The following is a 16,504-nucleotide window of genomic DNA, read 5'->3' on the forward strand; positions in this document are numbered from 1 at the left end:
GGCGGAGGTGGCACGCGGCCCGGAGCTGCTGCCCCTGCCCTGGAGTGGCACCTTATCGTTCCCGGTCCTGGCACAAGCACCTTCGCCAAATCTGTGGCCATAAGTGGCTCCATACCTGCTAGTGGGACTGCGTGGGAGCATGGGCTCTGCCATGGGGCTGTGCTGCCCCACGGCCGTGGCTCGAGGCTGCTCCCATCTGACACATCCTCATGGGAGCTCTCAGGTGTGATGACCTTGGATGACTTGGCTCAGCAGAGGTTTGGAGGCTGGGGAGCATCCCTGGCATAGAGAACCAGCCAAGGGCAGGGAACAGGATCCTCTGCTTCGCAGGGCTGCAGACTAACACGGCTGCCTGCTTGGAAAATTTCAGTGTGAGTGGTATGTCCTGTTCCAGGTTGACTGGCTGTCTCCACGGGGCTGGGATTGGCCACAGCCCTGTCCCTGCCAGGGGACCTACACAGGAGGGGAGGGCTGTCTCCCACACCAACAGCCCTCAGGGCTTGGAGACAGCCCCAGGTGCTGGCTCACCACAGGGGTTACCTTCAACCCCTCCCACCTTTCCTTGCAGATTGGGCAGGTCCTGATGTTCCCAGGACATAGCTAGGAGCTACTGAGAGTGTGGCGCTGGTGGTGGGCAGGAGGCTTTGTGGGGCGTGGCACAGGGTATCCAAAGGACCCCACACAGGTGAGCCCATGGTGTCCTCCCCAGTCCAGTGAAATGAGAGGTTGTGCAAAGCTGTGCAATGCCTGGCTTCTGTCCTCTTACAGGTGTGACCCTTTGAGGCTGCTACCGCAGCCACCTGGGGACACTGGCTCCCTTCTCTGCCCTTGGCCCTTGTCCTGGGAGACATGAACCTGCTGCTGCTGTCAGCCCCACTAATGTCCTACCATCGGCACCTCTTCCCTGTCCCTCCAAGATTATGGTAGGAGCAGATGGCATGTCCCAGCTCTGTGCTTCAATCCAGCTACTGCTATCTCCCTTTGGGCTCCCACAAGTATTGGCTCTGACATGGAGAGTGCTGAGCATGATCCAGGCTCCACAGGGTGCTGGAGTGCAGCCCCACAGGTCTCCAGACAGATGGGTGACCTGCTCCGTGGCTGCTGCTGGCACTGCCTGTGTCAGCCCATGCTCCTTGCACCCCCAGGGCTGGGGTGTCTGAGTGCCTTGCCTGGTCTGGAATGAGCCCTGCGGGGCTGGGGCCTGCTGTGACATTTGTCCCTGAAGGTGCCACCCTTGTGTGCGGCAGGATGGGGGTGACACAGTCCAGTCAAGTGGCAGGACTGAGCACACCAGGGCTGCTGCCATGCCTGTGCGAGGCCATGGCTAGGTGTGACAAAATACACGTGGGAGAGAGCTGTGACGCGGGTGTCCCCATCTCAGCGGTGATGTGGCTCTTTCAGAGGCACCTCTGAACAAGTCTCCTTGTCTCAGGTGACCTCAACGGCCCTGTGTGCCCTGGTCCCAGGCTCTGTGCTTTCCCCTTCCTCAGCCCTCCCAGGGTGAGGACAGGGAAGGAAGGAGGGTTTGAGCAGCCCCAGCATCTCCCTTCTGGAATCTGAGACCACACACAGGGAGGGCTGGGCAGTTGCCCCTGTGGTGTCCCATAGGGTGCTGGCAGGAACCCACTCTTGTTGTTTAGGAGCTGGGAGGCCTGGCAGACCAGTCACCCACCTGGAAGTAGCCTTCCTGTTCCTCCAGGCGATGGGACTGTCTCCAACACGTCCTATGGCTCCAGGAGCCCGGCGGCATCACCAGGATTTGCTGCAGGGGTTGTGCTCCTCCTGCTGGGACTTGGCAGGTGTCAGAGCTGGTCATAGCCTTGGCCCCTGGCTTCCTAAACTGCTTCCTTCCTGGACACTGCGGTGAGAAGGTCACTTGGCTGGACACCTGCCTTTGTCAGGGCCACACCCAGCCCAACTGCTGCTGTGACCCTTGGCGGGAAGTCACCCTGCTGGCAGGGAGTCCCCAAGAGAGCAGGCAGAGTCCCAGACAGCTTGTCCCAGGCAGGACAAGCTCCGACGCCTGTGCCTTCCAACATGAAATGAACCCAAACAGCGAGGCCCGCTCCCACCCCTCAGGTCACCTGCAAGGAGGAGCAGAGCCCTCTCCTGTCCCCAGCACCAGGCCAGTGGCATTGACCAGCTGCAGCTCCCAGTAGCTGGATTCCTGTGCTGGAGGAGACAGCAGTGGAACAAGGCTGGGGACAGGCCAAGCAGGGGAATCCCTCTGCCTCCCATAAAAAAGGCCCAGGGCAGCAGAAGAAAGAGGCCAGCCAAGCTTGTTTGATAGCTTTATTGCTTCTGTGATATGACTGAATTGACGTGACATAAGCCGGCTTGGAGGAGCCTGCAAGACTCTTGCCCTCCCTGCCTAGAGGGGAAATTAAAAAAAAAATGCAGAAACTAAAACTAATTTTAAAAACTCATTGAGTTCTTGCATCTCAGCTTGGTACAGTACCGGCAAATGCACTGGCCTTTGCGAGTCCCCGTGCAGGCTGTGAGAGGAGCCAGAGCCCAGAGGAGCTGGGTAGTGGCCCCCAAAGGGTGTCCTGCACTGAAGGACACATCTCTAATACTGCGAGTGACGCACACTCGGACCGACGGCACTGGTGGTGCCAGTGGAGCTCGGCGTGGTGGCCACCTCCCTGCCAGGCACTCTGGAAGCCCTTGCCCATGTCCAGTGCTGCCCATACCCAGCCTGATTGCCCCCGTTTGACACAGATGGCCCTGTCCTGACACTCTCCCCCCCTCCCAGCAGTGCCCACACTGAGGGGTGGCACAGCATGGCCAGGCAGGGCCTCCCCACTGCTCCCTCCGAGGAAAGGAGATCCTGGAAGCCCAGAGACACTGGGCTGAGAAATGTTGGATTGGATCCCACTGTTGCCTTGTGCTCCCTGGCCATGGTGCTTCCCTTTGGCACGTGTGAGCTTGAGGACATGGCACAGCCAGCCCTAACGGGGCGAACTGGTGGCAGGAGCCTGACGCCAGGGTGGTGGGCACTGCGTAGGGCTGTACCCCACAAATGCACCAGCAGCCTGTGCTCATGGTGTGGTCAGTGCAGCACTAGCAGCTCTCTGGCAGCCCCCTCCCCTGGAGCAGCATGTGCTGGCTGCCCTGCAGCTCCCCAGATCTGCCCTCCACACTGGTCAGAGTGAAACCCGCTGTGGGCGCTGGCTCCCGACCTCCTGCGTGTCCCTGGGCAGGCTCCCCGCCACCCGAGCGGCCTTTCTGCACTGCAGCGCATCGGAGGCACCAGGCAACCCCGCTCTATATTTAGGCTGTGGAGAATTCCCCTGGGCTCTCCCTTCCGATCTGACAAGGTGAGTCACTGCAAGGGAGAGGCCAAGACTCACATCCGTCCCACTGACCGTGCTCTGACCCGCGTGCACCGCTCCGAGCTGGCAGGACTGCAGCGTCTCAGAGAACGGGAGGTGGCTGCAGGTGCACACAGGGAGGCAGCCAAAGGAACAGCATCCAGCAGTGAAACCCAGTGCTGCACGCTGCTCCGTGGTGTCAGCGAGCTAGAGGGGAGCCTTGGCCCCCAAACACCCTTTCCTTCTACTTGCAGGTGGTCCTGAGCCACCACAGTCACCCTGGGCCATGCATTCATCTAGTCAGCCTAGGCATTTCTGCCAGGAGACTCCCACCAAGGTGGAAGGAAGGGCTTGGAGTCATCTCCCTGGTCTGTAGGGTCAAATTCCCATCAGGACCTGTCCCTGGTCGTGGTGGAAAGCTGGGATGACAGGAAGGCTGAGCAGTAGGTGTCAGCGCTTCCCAAACCACAACCTCAGCCAGGTCCAGCCCAAGCATCCCCACTGCCAGCATGACTGGGACTCCACAGATGACAGTCCTGGGTCTAGGATGACACACAGAAACTGCAAAGGGAGTGTCACCAGGTGAGAGCCAGGGAAATCCCGCCCCCTGGGCTCCTTGAGAAGGAAAAAGAAATTGGGGGAGACTTCAAAGGAGTATCTGCCATAGCATATGCTCAAAAACCTGCTGGAAACCTCACAGAGTATCCTGGTGGGAGGAATGTCCCTGGGGGAGCAGGGACTGTCTGTTTGGGAGGCCAGAGGGATGGAAAGGGATATGGGAACAGGAGAATGCCAGAAGAGACACAATCCTTGATGTGCTCCCAGATGATAAGGCAAGCAGCAGCCACAACCAGAAGCTGGACAGGACTTGCCCCTGAGTAAACTCCTTGGCAACAGGCACACCATGCAGGAGAGGTTCCTGAGGGACGCATCCCACACTGGTCTATAAGCAGCACTCAGCCCCATGTCCTGAGAGCTGCCTCTGCCTGCAGCCTGGTCTCAAACCATTCTGTACAGTTTGCTCCTCTGCCCCACACCTGGGTCACTGCCTGCCCTTCCTGCACACCCCCTTGAGGGTCTCAGCTCCAAAATCACAGCCCCCCACAAGTCAGCGGGGGAAGAGGCAGCCCAGGGGAGCCATGCAAGCCCTGCTCTCAGCATCCCTTGTCCACGCTCTCCCTTCAGCTCAGAGTAAGACAGACTGCAATCCTTGGGCTACATCAGACGCACTGCCAGGACCATGAGCCCAACCTGCATCCCTTCGGGATCCCCCTCCACTGACCTCAGCACTGGCTGGCTGCATGCTGGTGCCTGGACACCCAGGTACTTGGACGGTCCCTGTGGGTGCAGCCCAGCCTGCTCCAGGCCAGGAGAGCACGGGAGCCGATTTCCACCATTCCCTTGGCGATCCCCCTTCTGCCCGTGCCCTCCCAGCGGAGGAGACCACCCTGCTGTCCTCACACTTGGCCACGTTGCTCAGTTTATTCCAGCTCCTCTGAAATACTTATACAAATCAAATGTGCAAATACTGCATCTTGGGACCAAGGAAGGATGTGCTCCTGAGAGCAGGAGGAGCAGCAGTGCTAGAGCAGCACGGGAGGAGTTTGGAAATGGCGTGAGCAGGGGCCGAGCGGAGGGTGAGGGCTCCCATGAGGATCCATCATTACTGAGGTCACATGTTGCTTAAACAGGGAACGTGATCGAGTCTGGAACATAAAGCAAACATCTTCAGCGGTCTGCTCTCAAAATGTAAAGCTTGAGATCTCCGCTCAAGATATGACCTCCTTCCAAAGAACAAATTACTCCCCTCCCACACAAAAACAAAGCAAGATGCTGTCCAGAAACAGGGACACCAACGTGCACGGACTCCAGGGCGGCCCTGCACAGCAGGCACAAACCAAGAGGCCTGACAGCCTTGAGCACAACGAGGCAGGCTCCTCCACACCGTGACAGGCAGGAAGGTGGGGAGGGTCTGCGGGAGGTGGAGAAAGCCATCAGCTCCCCCCTCCACCTCGGGGTCAGGGCAGAGGCAGAGCAAATGGCCATGAAAAACACAGCCAAGTCGATGGCTGCTGCTGCTGTTGCCGCCTCTGTGGAGGAAGCAAGGAAAAACACAGAAAAACAAACCCATGCTCATCTCCATTCAGAAGCTCCAAGTGGAGAATGAGAGGAAGCCATTATTCTCCCTTTGAATTATAGCAGCACCAACAACACCAAAGTTTTGGATGGATTTGTTTTCCTGGGGAAAGGTCTGAGGCTGGTGACAACGCAGATGGAGCATGAAGAGGCCGGGCCTTTTGCAGGGCTGTGAACAAGCAGGCTTTGCCTTGTACCTTGGTATTTCTAGTATGCTTCCAGCAGTCTTTTAAAAAATAATACTTTGTACATTCAGGCATTGCTGCCTTGGGGCAGCATCACCTCCCATTTGGCACAAATCATTTTATTCACAAATCTTTCTTCTCTCTCCTGAGTCTTTCCTGTCTAATTCAGGATGCAGAAGATCTGTCTGCAATGCAGAGTTCAAGAACTGTCTACTCAGTCCCTTGCCCACCTCCTGCCAGCTCTAGGCCTGGAGGTGGCAGGTGCAATCCTCGTGCAGACTGGCAATGCAAGAGGGTCTTCCCAGAGCACCTGGGCATCTCTGTGTGTCTTCAGTGAGGTGGGATTCTTGCAGGGGGCTGCCAGTGCCTGCTCCCAGAGCTGCAGCGTGTCTTCATCTCCTCCCTTGGAGGCAGTGGCTGCAGCCACTCAAATCCCACTGGTTAGGTCAGTGATGACTCGGGCTTTCACCAGCTTCCTCAGAAACTCCTTCTCCCGCTGGATGTTGTGCGTCCAAGACTGGAAGAAAATGGGAGAGACAGAAGGTCAGCAACTACCCTGGCCAACATGCTCCTGTCCCTCAGGTTATGGGAGACTCATCTGGGCCAAGGCAGTGGCTTCTGCCAAGGAAAAAGACCCTGCTGCAGACCAGAAGAGCTCCTGCAGACCAAGGGACTTCCCTTATCTAAAGCTGATACACTTGCAGGGTCAGACCTGTGTAGCTAAGGTAGAAGGTCTCCCCATGGGCTAGGTGAAGTTTTTTTTGGCATGGTGAGATCTAGGCAATCCAGGTCCCTTGGGGAGATGCAGCTGGTTACAGTGCCCTCCCAAGCTATCTTACACATGAGTCCAATAGTGCAGTACTGATGGTGATGTATGCTGGGCAACAGAGCTGGCAGAGAACATGGTGGCAGGACATGTTGTGCCCGTCACATACAGCTCCCTGCCAAGGGAGGTCTCTGGGAATGCATGGTGGTGCATGCAGCTGAAAAGCCCTAGGACCAGCCCCATTAAATCTGGCTTTTGCCTCTGCTGGCCCTGTCATGAAGAAATCACATGCTAAAGGTTACACTAATACAATACCAAGGGTGAAATGGCCACATCTCCCAGCAGGGACTTCAAAGCAGTGACTGCTATGGGTGGTGTCAGCCCACACAGATGTGTTCCCTGCAGCAGGTTTTAGCAGGGACCACAGCATCTGCCATCACTCCCCAGCACCGGTACTATTGAAGCACTTAATGACAGCAGTAAGTGGTTTGTCTCCTCGTGGAGACAAAGGAAGAACAGGGAAAAGCAACTTTCCCCTAAATCTCCCAACAGGACAAGAATCCCACTAAATGATTCCAGGGCTCCAGCACAGTGCTCTGGTCAGCAGCTAACCTGAGCTCTAAATACGATCTGGACTGTGACAAAATCACTCTTCAGGAGCCTCTCTGAAATGGCCTCAAACCAACAAAGCACCAGTCCCATGAGCCCACTGAGGGCACTCTGCCACAGGTATTGAAATCCAGTTTACCCACTGCAGAATTGTGGGCACCTGCCTGCAAAGCACTGGTTGTACACATCATGCACAACGTGCATGTGGCTCTCCTGTCATCTGCTGCTTGTCCTGCCCTGTCCTGTCTGGGACAGGCAGATCTCAGCCATGGCTCCTGCATGGCACTGACAGCCTCAGTCATGGTGTGTATGCAGGGGTTGCCAAGAGGTCCAATGGACTGAAGGTCCCTATCTAGATCTTCAGCACATTTTGGAAATACCTCTCTTGCTGCTACTGTGCGTCTAAAAACCACTTCCATCCCCTCAGTGCACAGCAATGATGACAGTCACAGCTGCTAAAGAAAGCTCAGGCAGGTGTTACCTTGTAACCTGTGTTCAAAAGTCTTTGACTTCCTCTGCTTCCAGTGACACTGTTACCTGAACCCTCCAAAGGGTACAGTAGTACAGGACCACACCAGTAAACTGTGTTGGTGCTTTTTGGGACTCTGTAAATGTGGAAGATCCCATCCCTAAACTGAGAAGATGCTGCCTAGAAACAACTCAGCGCTTCTGCTAACATAAAAGCAGAGTGAAATCTGGCACTGAGAAGTAAAGTGGCTTGTAAAAGGAAAAAAGCATCATTTCCAGAAAGCAGCACTGGGAATGATGGTGGTACAGAGCAGAGAGAGCTGGGAGAGCAGGGCTGAGCGTGGCTGTCACTTGGAGCCAGAGACCCAGGAACCTCCAGTGTGCTGGAAACAGTCCCATATGTGGAATGTCAGCTGGGGGTTCAGGGTTTGGCCCCTGCCACGCACCAGTGTCTCTTCTGCCAACACAGCCCCTTGCTAGGAAGGCTCAGCACCAGCAGAGGCAGCCGAGGGTGCGGGTGTGCTCCTGCCAACAGGCAGCCAGCAGCTGTCATGCTGGGACACCAGGTCTCAATGCATTCACTTACATCTGGCTGGGCCTGTCGTTCAAACCTGCCTGGAGCACCAGGAGCCTGATGCGCCTGATACGTCATAGCACAATCTGAGCCCTCCTTCACGCCTTTCAGCCTCATCAGACAGTATGAGAAGTATGAGAAGCCACCCGGTTTTGGCCAGGACAAGCTGCTTGTGTTCCTTGTGCAGACGGGAACTGGGGAAGCAGCCACTTCTAGGCAAACTCAAACCACCACCTAAAACGTCACCTCAAGCCACGTGCAAGTGCCTTATCTGATGGCAAGAGGAAATCTGCTTTGTGAAAAGTACAAGTGGAGTAGGAATTTAAGTACAGGAGGTGGATAATAAAACTTTGGGTGATACAATTGCAGTCTCTCTACGGCTAGGTCTGGCTCCAGCACTGACTGCAAAACTGCTGGCAAGACCTACCAGCCTCTAGTTGTTCAGCATCCAGCCTGCTCTATACCCTGGCCACTGCCACTAACTCCTTGTTCCAAGAAGTCACATGAAAGGGAATTCAGCCTCCCACCTGAACCATGGATCTTACTGATGTCTGCATCAGTACTCTCAAATGTTCTGTGGTTCATGTAAGCCCACAGAGAAAGAGGTTCCCTGGTGAGGACAAGCTTTCATCCCTCCCGAAGAGCAGCATCAGGGCACTCAGTGCAGTGCTGCTCCCCCCTTGTCCAACAGCAACGCAGGCAGGAGGGATGAGGCATGTCTTCAACACCAGCTCCGGTTACTGATTACAGGAGAGGGACTCGCTCACCCCACTGACAGACAGAGCTAATCAGGCAAAGGAAGCTGCATTCCAGCACCAGCAGCGGCAGTGGGGAGAAGAGCCAGAGCAGTTTTCTCAAAACTGGCAGACAGACAAGCACCTTGGTCCCATTGCCCCAGCAGGAAAAGGCAACAAAATACCCCCTAAAATCTAGCAGCTTTCAGGGTGTATACACTCTAAATATCACCCTGAGTAGCACACACCACTAGTAGAAAACTCCAGCTCTTCCCTTGCCAATCTGAACCTCCAAGACAGTGATGGAGCAGCCTTTCACTGCCACCTTCTTCTTGTCCCTGCACATCACCACTACTGCTGCTCCTGCAACCTGGCAGACTGGCCCTGCCCTCTCCTTCCTCTGCTGCTCGCATCCGGTGCAGTTTCCACTTGTGCAAACAAACAGGCTGCTTGCCTGAGCTCACAGCAGGAACACCACAGGAGGCTCCAGAACCCTTCTTGTTCTCTGGGGATCACGCTAGGATTTCCTGTGCTATGGGTCTCCCTCTGAGTAGTGGATGTTTGCTCTTTCCAGTGGAGAGAGAAGCAGCAGGAGGAGAGTTACTCTGCAAGCACATGCACTGTTCTGGCTGTTCATCCCAGGGAGGTGGCAGTGGGTCTGAGCGCTTGGTCACAGTTATTAGGTGAAAATTTATCATCAGTTAAAGCCACCTTTCAGCATTATGCAAATGCAGCAGCCCCAAACCACCTGTCCTTTTTATCTTTACAATTCCACAAGGAAGCACGAAACATCATCTGCTGCTTGAAGAGAAGCCAAGTAGAATATTTTAAGACTAAGAAAACGTTTCAGAGACCAACCCAGGAGGAAGGTAAGCTCCCCGTCTGTAATCAATTACAATCGGGGAATGCCTCAGCTTCAGACCACATTAGTCTTATCAAGCGTGCTGCAATTAAAACACAGGAAGGCTAAATTAGAGAGAGTGAAGTCAATGAGGAATGAATTAGCAAAAAACAGCAAGTTGTAAAGCAGGAGGTTTCTCAGTTGTTACATCCTCCGTGTTTCTGCAAGTCAGCAGCACTTCTCCCTGAAAACCTGCACAGAAACCAAAGCAGCAGCAAGAACTGCTACTTCACTGGTAATAGTTGGTTTCCAGTCTCCACCAGTGCTAACTTATCTTTGTCTTTAACCTTTACTGCCTTGTCTCTAGAGCTGCTTAATTTTAACGATTCTTCCTCACCCACGCCCTTGCTCTGGTCCCAACATGGTCACCACACACACCAGGTGTTTTATGGCCACCCCCGAGCTGCAGTTTCACCTCCCAGTGCACCTCCTGTGACACCAGTGCCTGCCTCGTTCAGCTCCTGTTTCCCCCTTCTCTCCCAGTCCATCACCTGGACGTGGCTGCAACCACAGGCTGCCCCGTCCCGCCTGCACCCCCTTGGGAGTCACATCCACTGAAACCAAAGGGTGGCTGGGCACCCTTACCTTCCCACCTTCAGGAGATTTACTCACAGCTCCTTTATGCCCGGTCATTCTTACACCAACTTTTAAGTTTCAGACAACTCTTTTAGCTCATGCTTATTCTTGAAACCTACACAGAGAGAAACTGTATCTCTTCTCTGTCTTCATTTTACCAAGTTAAACAACCCATGTCTTCCCCCTACCAAAACAGGCTGTTCATTTACCCTATGAAAACTGGATATTTCCCAGAAGTGCAATAGCTGCCCTTGTCCCTATTTACCCCAAATTTACTTCTTGTGAACCAGAAAAAAGGCCTCTGCTTCATGCAGAGGCAATTCCCTCTCTCTACAAGAAGTTCTTTCCTCTAGTCTTTCCAGAGCTGCATTTGTCTTTTTTTCACAGTAACAGTCTGGCAGCCTGAATTATCCTGTGATTCATTTGTACCTACCTAAGCACTTTCCTCCTCTGCCACTGCCAAATGATGTTATCCCAGCTTAGAGTCAAAATGTGTGTTATTGCCCCAAACAGTAGGACCTTCCATTCATACTCTTAGGTTTCATGCCACTCAGTTTACTCCTGTTCTCAAGGTGCTCATGGTCTTCCTGGATGGTATTTTGATCCTCCCTTGTACTGACCACACCTGGTTTTGTCTCGTCACAAATTCCACTTGCACACCATTGCTTTCTGTGCCAAAAATCATTAAAGCAAACACTAAACATGACTTCCTGTGGAGGAACTCCCAGCTGTCCATTCAGTGCTGCTTTTTGTGTTCTCTTTTAGAGAGACTATTCACATACAGGTGTTGCACCAAACTGTGGCTTCTGAAGCTTAATAATATCTCACACAGCACAGTATCACATGCTTAACTTAACTTCTGACAGACTGGGCTACCACACTTCCTCTGTCTCAAGAATGATTTTTTTTTAATCAAATAAAGATATTAAATTAGTTTTTGTAACCTGCCTTTGGTAAATCCATGTTGTGTTTGCTTTCAAGATTTAATTATTCTTTCATTTAAACTCCGCTCTGAAGTTCTGAATAGTACCTCTGAGGTTAGATTAAGAGGTCTGAATTTGACAGGATTATTTTCCCTTGCTCCCATCCCCCCCAAAAAAAAAAGAAGGGAAAAAGAAGTATTATGTCCACTACAAGCTAATCCTGTGGAACCATGTGTAACCTGATAGATTTATTGGGGACCTTTTCCTCTGGACTTGCAGCCTAATTGGTTCAAAGTGGAGCAGAGATCTCTTGGGCTCTCACACCTAGTGCATTAGCTTCAACAGCTTTTTCCTTTCACTGCTGACCCAGTAGTTTTCTTTGTCTGTGAACTTCTCACCATAAGCCATTCTTTCTCTCACATTCATCATATCACCCTGATGGAGGTAATACATATATATATATATATATTCATGTGGCTCCCACTTTAATCCTTCCGCTTCCTTCACTTCCCTGAATGCCCGCCCTGGTAATTCTTTCCTTGTTTCCTTATTATTTTCTTGTCAGTGAGACTGTCCAGTGTTTGTTTCTTTTCCTTTGCAAGATCTAATTGAACTTGAATTTTGCCAGTTTCCACTTTACCTCTGTCCTTTCCAGCCATCAGGAGTGAAGTCTCCTGATGCTCTTCCTCACTTCTCTATTACTTCTAACACTACTTGGAAGCAGCTCTTTATGAAGTTATGCCTACAGCCTTTTTCTGCCAGTTGCCCCCTTGCTGCAAGCATGAACTGCAGATGATCACTGTCCTTTCACAAACAAGATTTCAAGTCTACAATGAGTTCATGAGCTCTTCGGTGCATCTGATTTTAGTAGCCCATTCTCCTAGGCTAGGCCCAGATTCAGAGAGGTCAGAGTCTGCATGTGTGTCCCAATTTCACTGAGCACCCCGCCAGCACTGCTGAGTCTATATACAGACCTGCTTATCAAGTTCCCTCCCTTCAGAAGCAAAATCTGAGTTATTGAGTTATATCATCCCTTCTGTTGCCTTCCCACTTAATTTAACCATGAAGGTACTCGATCAAAGGCAATTTCCTAAAATGTCTCTTTGCAAGGGGGACATGCTAAAAACAGCTGCGAAAGGCCAACAGCTCTTCTTGTGCCCTCATGGTTGGTGACAAGAGCTGTGCTAGCCACTGTGTCTGAGAATACCTTGGCTCTCCTCTTGACAGTCATGCTGGCTCCTACTGTACATTCATGACAGTGCCATTTCTGGTGGCACCCAGCACCCCTACAGACATCTGCATTCAATGCTGGGGTCAGCAGCTGGGCTCTAGCACACCCCTGTAGATCTTTTACTTTCTTTTTCTACAGAGAGATTGTCTGAACCCTAATTCTGTTTTTGCCCATCCTACAGCCATACCTTCCTTGCTGCTATTAGTGCACAGTGATAATGCAAGTGTTACTGTACTTTCCTACTGAACAAGGCAATATCTGTGCTCTGGCCATGACTGCTACTCCACCAGCCTTCTCCAGACTTCTATTACATAGACACACAGTCCTTACGCACAGGAACAGCATGTGAGGCCTTCTCTCAGCCAAAACGCTGTCAAACAGGTGGCTTTTAAACAAAGACAAAAACGCATAAACCTCATCAGTCATCACTGCCGGCCCCAAGAAAAAGCACTGCCCTTTCAGAGGTCCTCATGCCCCAGCCCCTAACCTCCCCCTCCAAAGCTGACCTCCATTTCAGTCTGCACCACTCCTTGTACTGCAATCGCAATTCATCAGCCAGGCTCGAATAGCCGTGTTTTCAGTCTATAAATCACCAGGCTAGACATCTGCCCGGCTTTCAAAGGAGTTTTGTTCTTCTTGTTGGCTACCGCAAACTTTAAGGTACTTGGAGGCCTGAAGCAGCCCGACCACCCCCTCCCAAGCAACTTGCGTTGATTTAAAATGCAAAAGACGGCTTCACAGAGAGAGCCCAGATGATGATAAAGCACTATTGTTTGTGAGACTCCAAACTTGATGTTTGTGGATTATTCTGAGAGGTAGCTGCTGTTGGGGAGAGACAGAGACAAAGCTGCGTGTCACTGCATGCTGCAGGCCACCTCCCCTGGCCCTTCTGACAGCCCTTACACAGGCTGAATGAGAACTGTTACATGATAGTGTCCTCCAGCATCCCACAAAGACCTGCTGGGGAAGCAGAGCCAAGGATCAGAAAGAAGTCATCAAAGGCAGCCGCCCACCTCCCCCTCGGGTCAGGCAGTGAGTCACTGAGGTGCTGGGCACAGCTGTGTCAAAGGAGCTGACACCTCCAACATCGGTGCTGGCGCTTGATCTGCTCCTCCAGTAAAAAGGAGATCCATCAGCAGCTCCACTGCGGGACACAAATGCCGCAGACAGGCTCTGGATGGATAAAGGTGGCTTTTAATCATGCATTCGCCGTTTTTACCAGCCACAAGTGCAAGAAGACAGCTCGGGGTGTTCCCTGTCTGGCATCAAGGTGATTCCTTGCTCACATTCTTGCTCCTGCAAGAAATGACCAGGAGATCGAAGCTCCCCTCTGGATCATGAAGCTGGGAAAAGCTGTGTGCTGAAGCAGAGCACATGGAGGAAGGATGCTGGGAGCCAGTCTTGTGCTTCATTCCCATGATTTAGAAACTGCTCTCTCAGTTTCATAAGCTCCTTATGGACCTGTTTTTACTATTCTAAACAGTCACTTTCCCATCCTTAAATAATCTCTATTTCACTCTATTTTAAAATTATTCCTTTTTCCTCACCACCATTTCCATGTTTCCTTTGCTATGTTCCCAGTGGGTCTGACACTTCTACATTAATAGAAGACAGTGACCTGTGATAAAAATACACTTTTATGGAGTGCTTGGGCAGGAAGCATTACAGGACCTGAGCAAGAAATAAAAATACAATAAAGCATATGAAAATCCAGCTCCAATGGATTCATTGCCACAAAACCAGAAACAAGTTAGCAGACACCTTGGCAAAGACTCAAATCATTTTCTGTACAACATTCATGGAAGCAGACAAGGGTCAAAAGCTGTTGCAAAGTTGTTTGGAACAAGGAAAATAGTAACTGAACAGAGATGACACACTTGGACATTCCCGCATTTTTTAAGTTAAAGTAAAGAGATGGGGTCAGAGCTGAAAAATCACCTGTGAGGGTTTATACAACAGCACTGGGTCTATTGGGCAGGAGTGTCCCAGTAACAGATCAGAGAAGAGCAGGTTGTCTTCATACCACCCAGAAATCCCCTGCTGAAGTGCAGGCCAGGGATTCTGCACCCTCAGCCATGATGGGGAGAAGATGAGAGACGAGGGGAGAAGATGCTGGGAAGCAGAACTGGCATCCAGGGGCCAATTTGCAGTGCAAGCATTGATCTTCCAGCTCACAGCCCAAAACTGAAAGCACTGCACCAGTGTGCTTCCAGCTCTCCAGGGTACACCTGGGAACACAAAAGGGTCTTCCACACCAGCTCTGCCTCGACATACCCTGGCCAGATTACACTGAGATACCCAGGACAGAGGGTAAAGAAGCCATCCAGGACCAAACTGGAGAAATTTACTCTCATGAGCATCCACAAGCACAGGAGAATCCATATGCGTCTGCAGACCTACTGCTGGCCAGAGTCCAAAGACCATACACTTCCTCTTGACTAGTAACAGTGATGAAGCTCCAGAGCTTCATCTGCCTCCTTGCAGAGCCTTTTCCTCTGGGGCAGGAAATGCTTGCTCAGCCTGCAGGAGAAGGAGATCCTGGAAGAGTCAGTGTAGGCAGCTGCCTTTTGTGGTAGCAAAAGCAGCACAATCTCGGACCCTGAGGGCTTTTACTCCTGCTGGGAAAGCAAAGGCTAAACAAAACTATAGACTGGAGCTGCCTATTTCTCCTCTTGGAAATTCAGCTGCCAGTCCCACAGAGCAGCAGGAAAACTCACATTAATTTCCTCAGAGATTTTTATCACCTCAGTCTTGGCATGGGAGAGGCATCTCCGCCCAGCTGTGAGCAAGCAAGCGCATTTTGCCGTCTTTTTTATGTCTTTTTTATGTAATCAGAGCAAATTCCTCGGAGATGAGTCACGGGGCTTCAAGGGTGTCCAGAGAGATGTCAAGCAGCCTCAAGTGTAAATCAGTGACACACCTTGCTGAGAGGACTCAGGCTTGCCAGCAGGCCTATTTCCCTTGCAGACACCAGGCAAGGGAAGGGGCTCTCAGATGTCACCAGACAGGCTCCCACACACGTGTGGCACCTCCAGACCCAGGAGACTGCTGGTGTTTACATTTCCTCTGTAAAGACAGTGATGGTTTCAGGGTGGAGCTGGAGTGCTTCCCTGCAGCTGCTCTCTAGCATTAAACACTGAAGATTTTTGGACATTCAGGCTGGAGGAGCTTGGCATTCAGCGAAGAGATCTGAACTTCAGAAACAGAGGTTCTGCCCCACCAAACCTGGTCAAACTGCAGGGGTTCCTGCCTGGGATGTTCATTATTGTGGAACAGCTGTGATGAGGCAAGGTTAAGCAAACCTGCTCCCCTTCCCTGCCCAGGAATGAGTACTCCAGGCTCCATGAGTCTGCAGGCCAGAGGACAAAGATGATGCTTGCATAATTTCAAGGCACAGCCTGCTTTAGTGCTCCTTTAGATGCTGAAAGGTAGAGGAGGACCAGAATGAACATAATCCCAGAGGTCCAAAGTAACACTGAGGAAAACGCTGTGGATGCCCTTTGGGCCTCTGAGTGTCAGAGCAGATGGAACAGACAAAGACCTTGGTGGAGCTGGGTTCTGAGTCACTATTTCACTAATGCCAAGGGCAAGGTTTGGCACAAGGTATCAGTGCAGGCCAGCCTCCCCATTTGCAAAGTGCATGCAGATTTTTCTTCAAGCAGGGTGTGCAAGGTGCTTCCAGTCTGGAGAGGGCCAAATCTCTATTTGTGCATTCTTTGAGGGCAACTGCAGAAGACATAACCCAGCTATTATGCCCTTCACCTTTCAACTTCACCCTCAGGTGACTAACAATTACCAGCTACCATTAATATTAAACGGGAGAGAAAGAAATGCGATCCTCTCTCTGCTCTTCACATTCCACAATATCACAAACAATTTGTCATATTGGGAGGGGCAGAGGCGGGAGGAGCATTAATTATTGATACTTGGGAACAGATGGCTTTTCTTGTACCAGGGCAGTGAAATGTAAGAGGAGCTGTGGGTGAGGATGTGAGGATTAGATGGGCAGACACGTATCAGGTAACCAGGCTTCAAGTGGAACGGGAACCTTCCTCCTAGAACCAGCTCCTCTGGCCTGCAGAGCTCT

At 52.0% G+C, this 16,504-nt stretch overlaps 1 protein-coding gene across 5 annotated transcripts in view; it reads right to left on the bottom strand.

Annotated features, from left to right (window-relative positions):
* Nucleotides 1-5,733: 5,733 nt before the first annotated feature.
* The window catches only part of ST3GAL3 (ST3 beta-galactoside alpha-2,3-sialyltransferase 3), a 173,529-nt gene continuing 162,758 nt past the window's right edge, over nt 5,734-16,504 (bottom strand). For all 5 annotated transcript variants that reach the window (XM_018072250.1, XM_029959663.1, XM_029959665.1 and 2 more), the window contains one exon: nt 5,734-6,152. In XM_018072250.1, coding sequence (XP_017927739.1) covers nt 6,063-6,152 — 90 coding nt within the window. In that variant the 3' untranslated portion in view covers nt 5,734-6,062. The remainder of the gene's footprint in view (nt 6,153-16,504) is intronic.

Source organism: Manacus vitellinus, unplaced genomic scaffold (genome assembly GCF_001715985.3).
Source record: "Manacus vitellinus isolate BGI_N305 unplaced genomic scaffold, ASM171598v3 scaffold_21_pilon, whole genome shotgun sequence".
In the NCBI taxonomy this organism is placed as follows: Eukaryota; Metazoa; Chordata; class Aves; order Passeriformes; family Pipridae; genus Manacus; species Manacus vitellinus.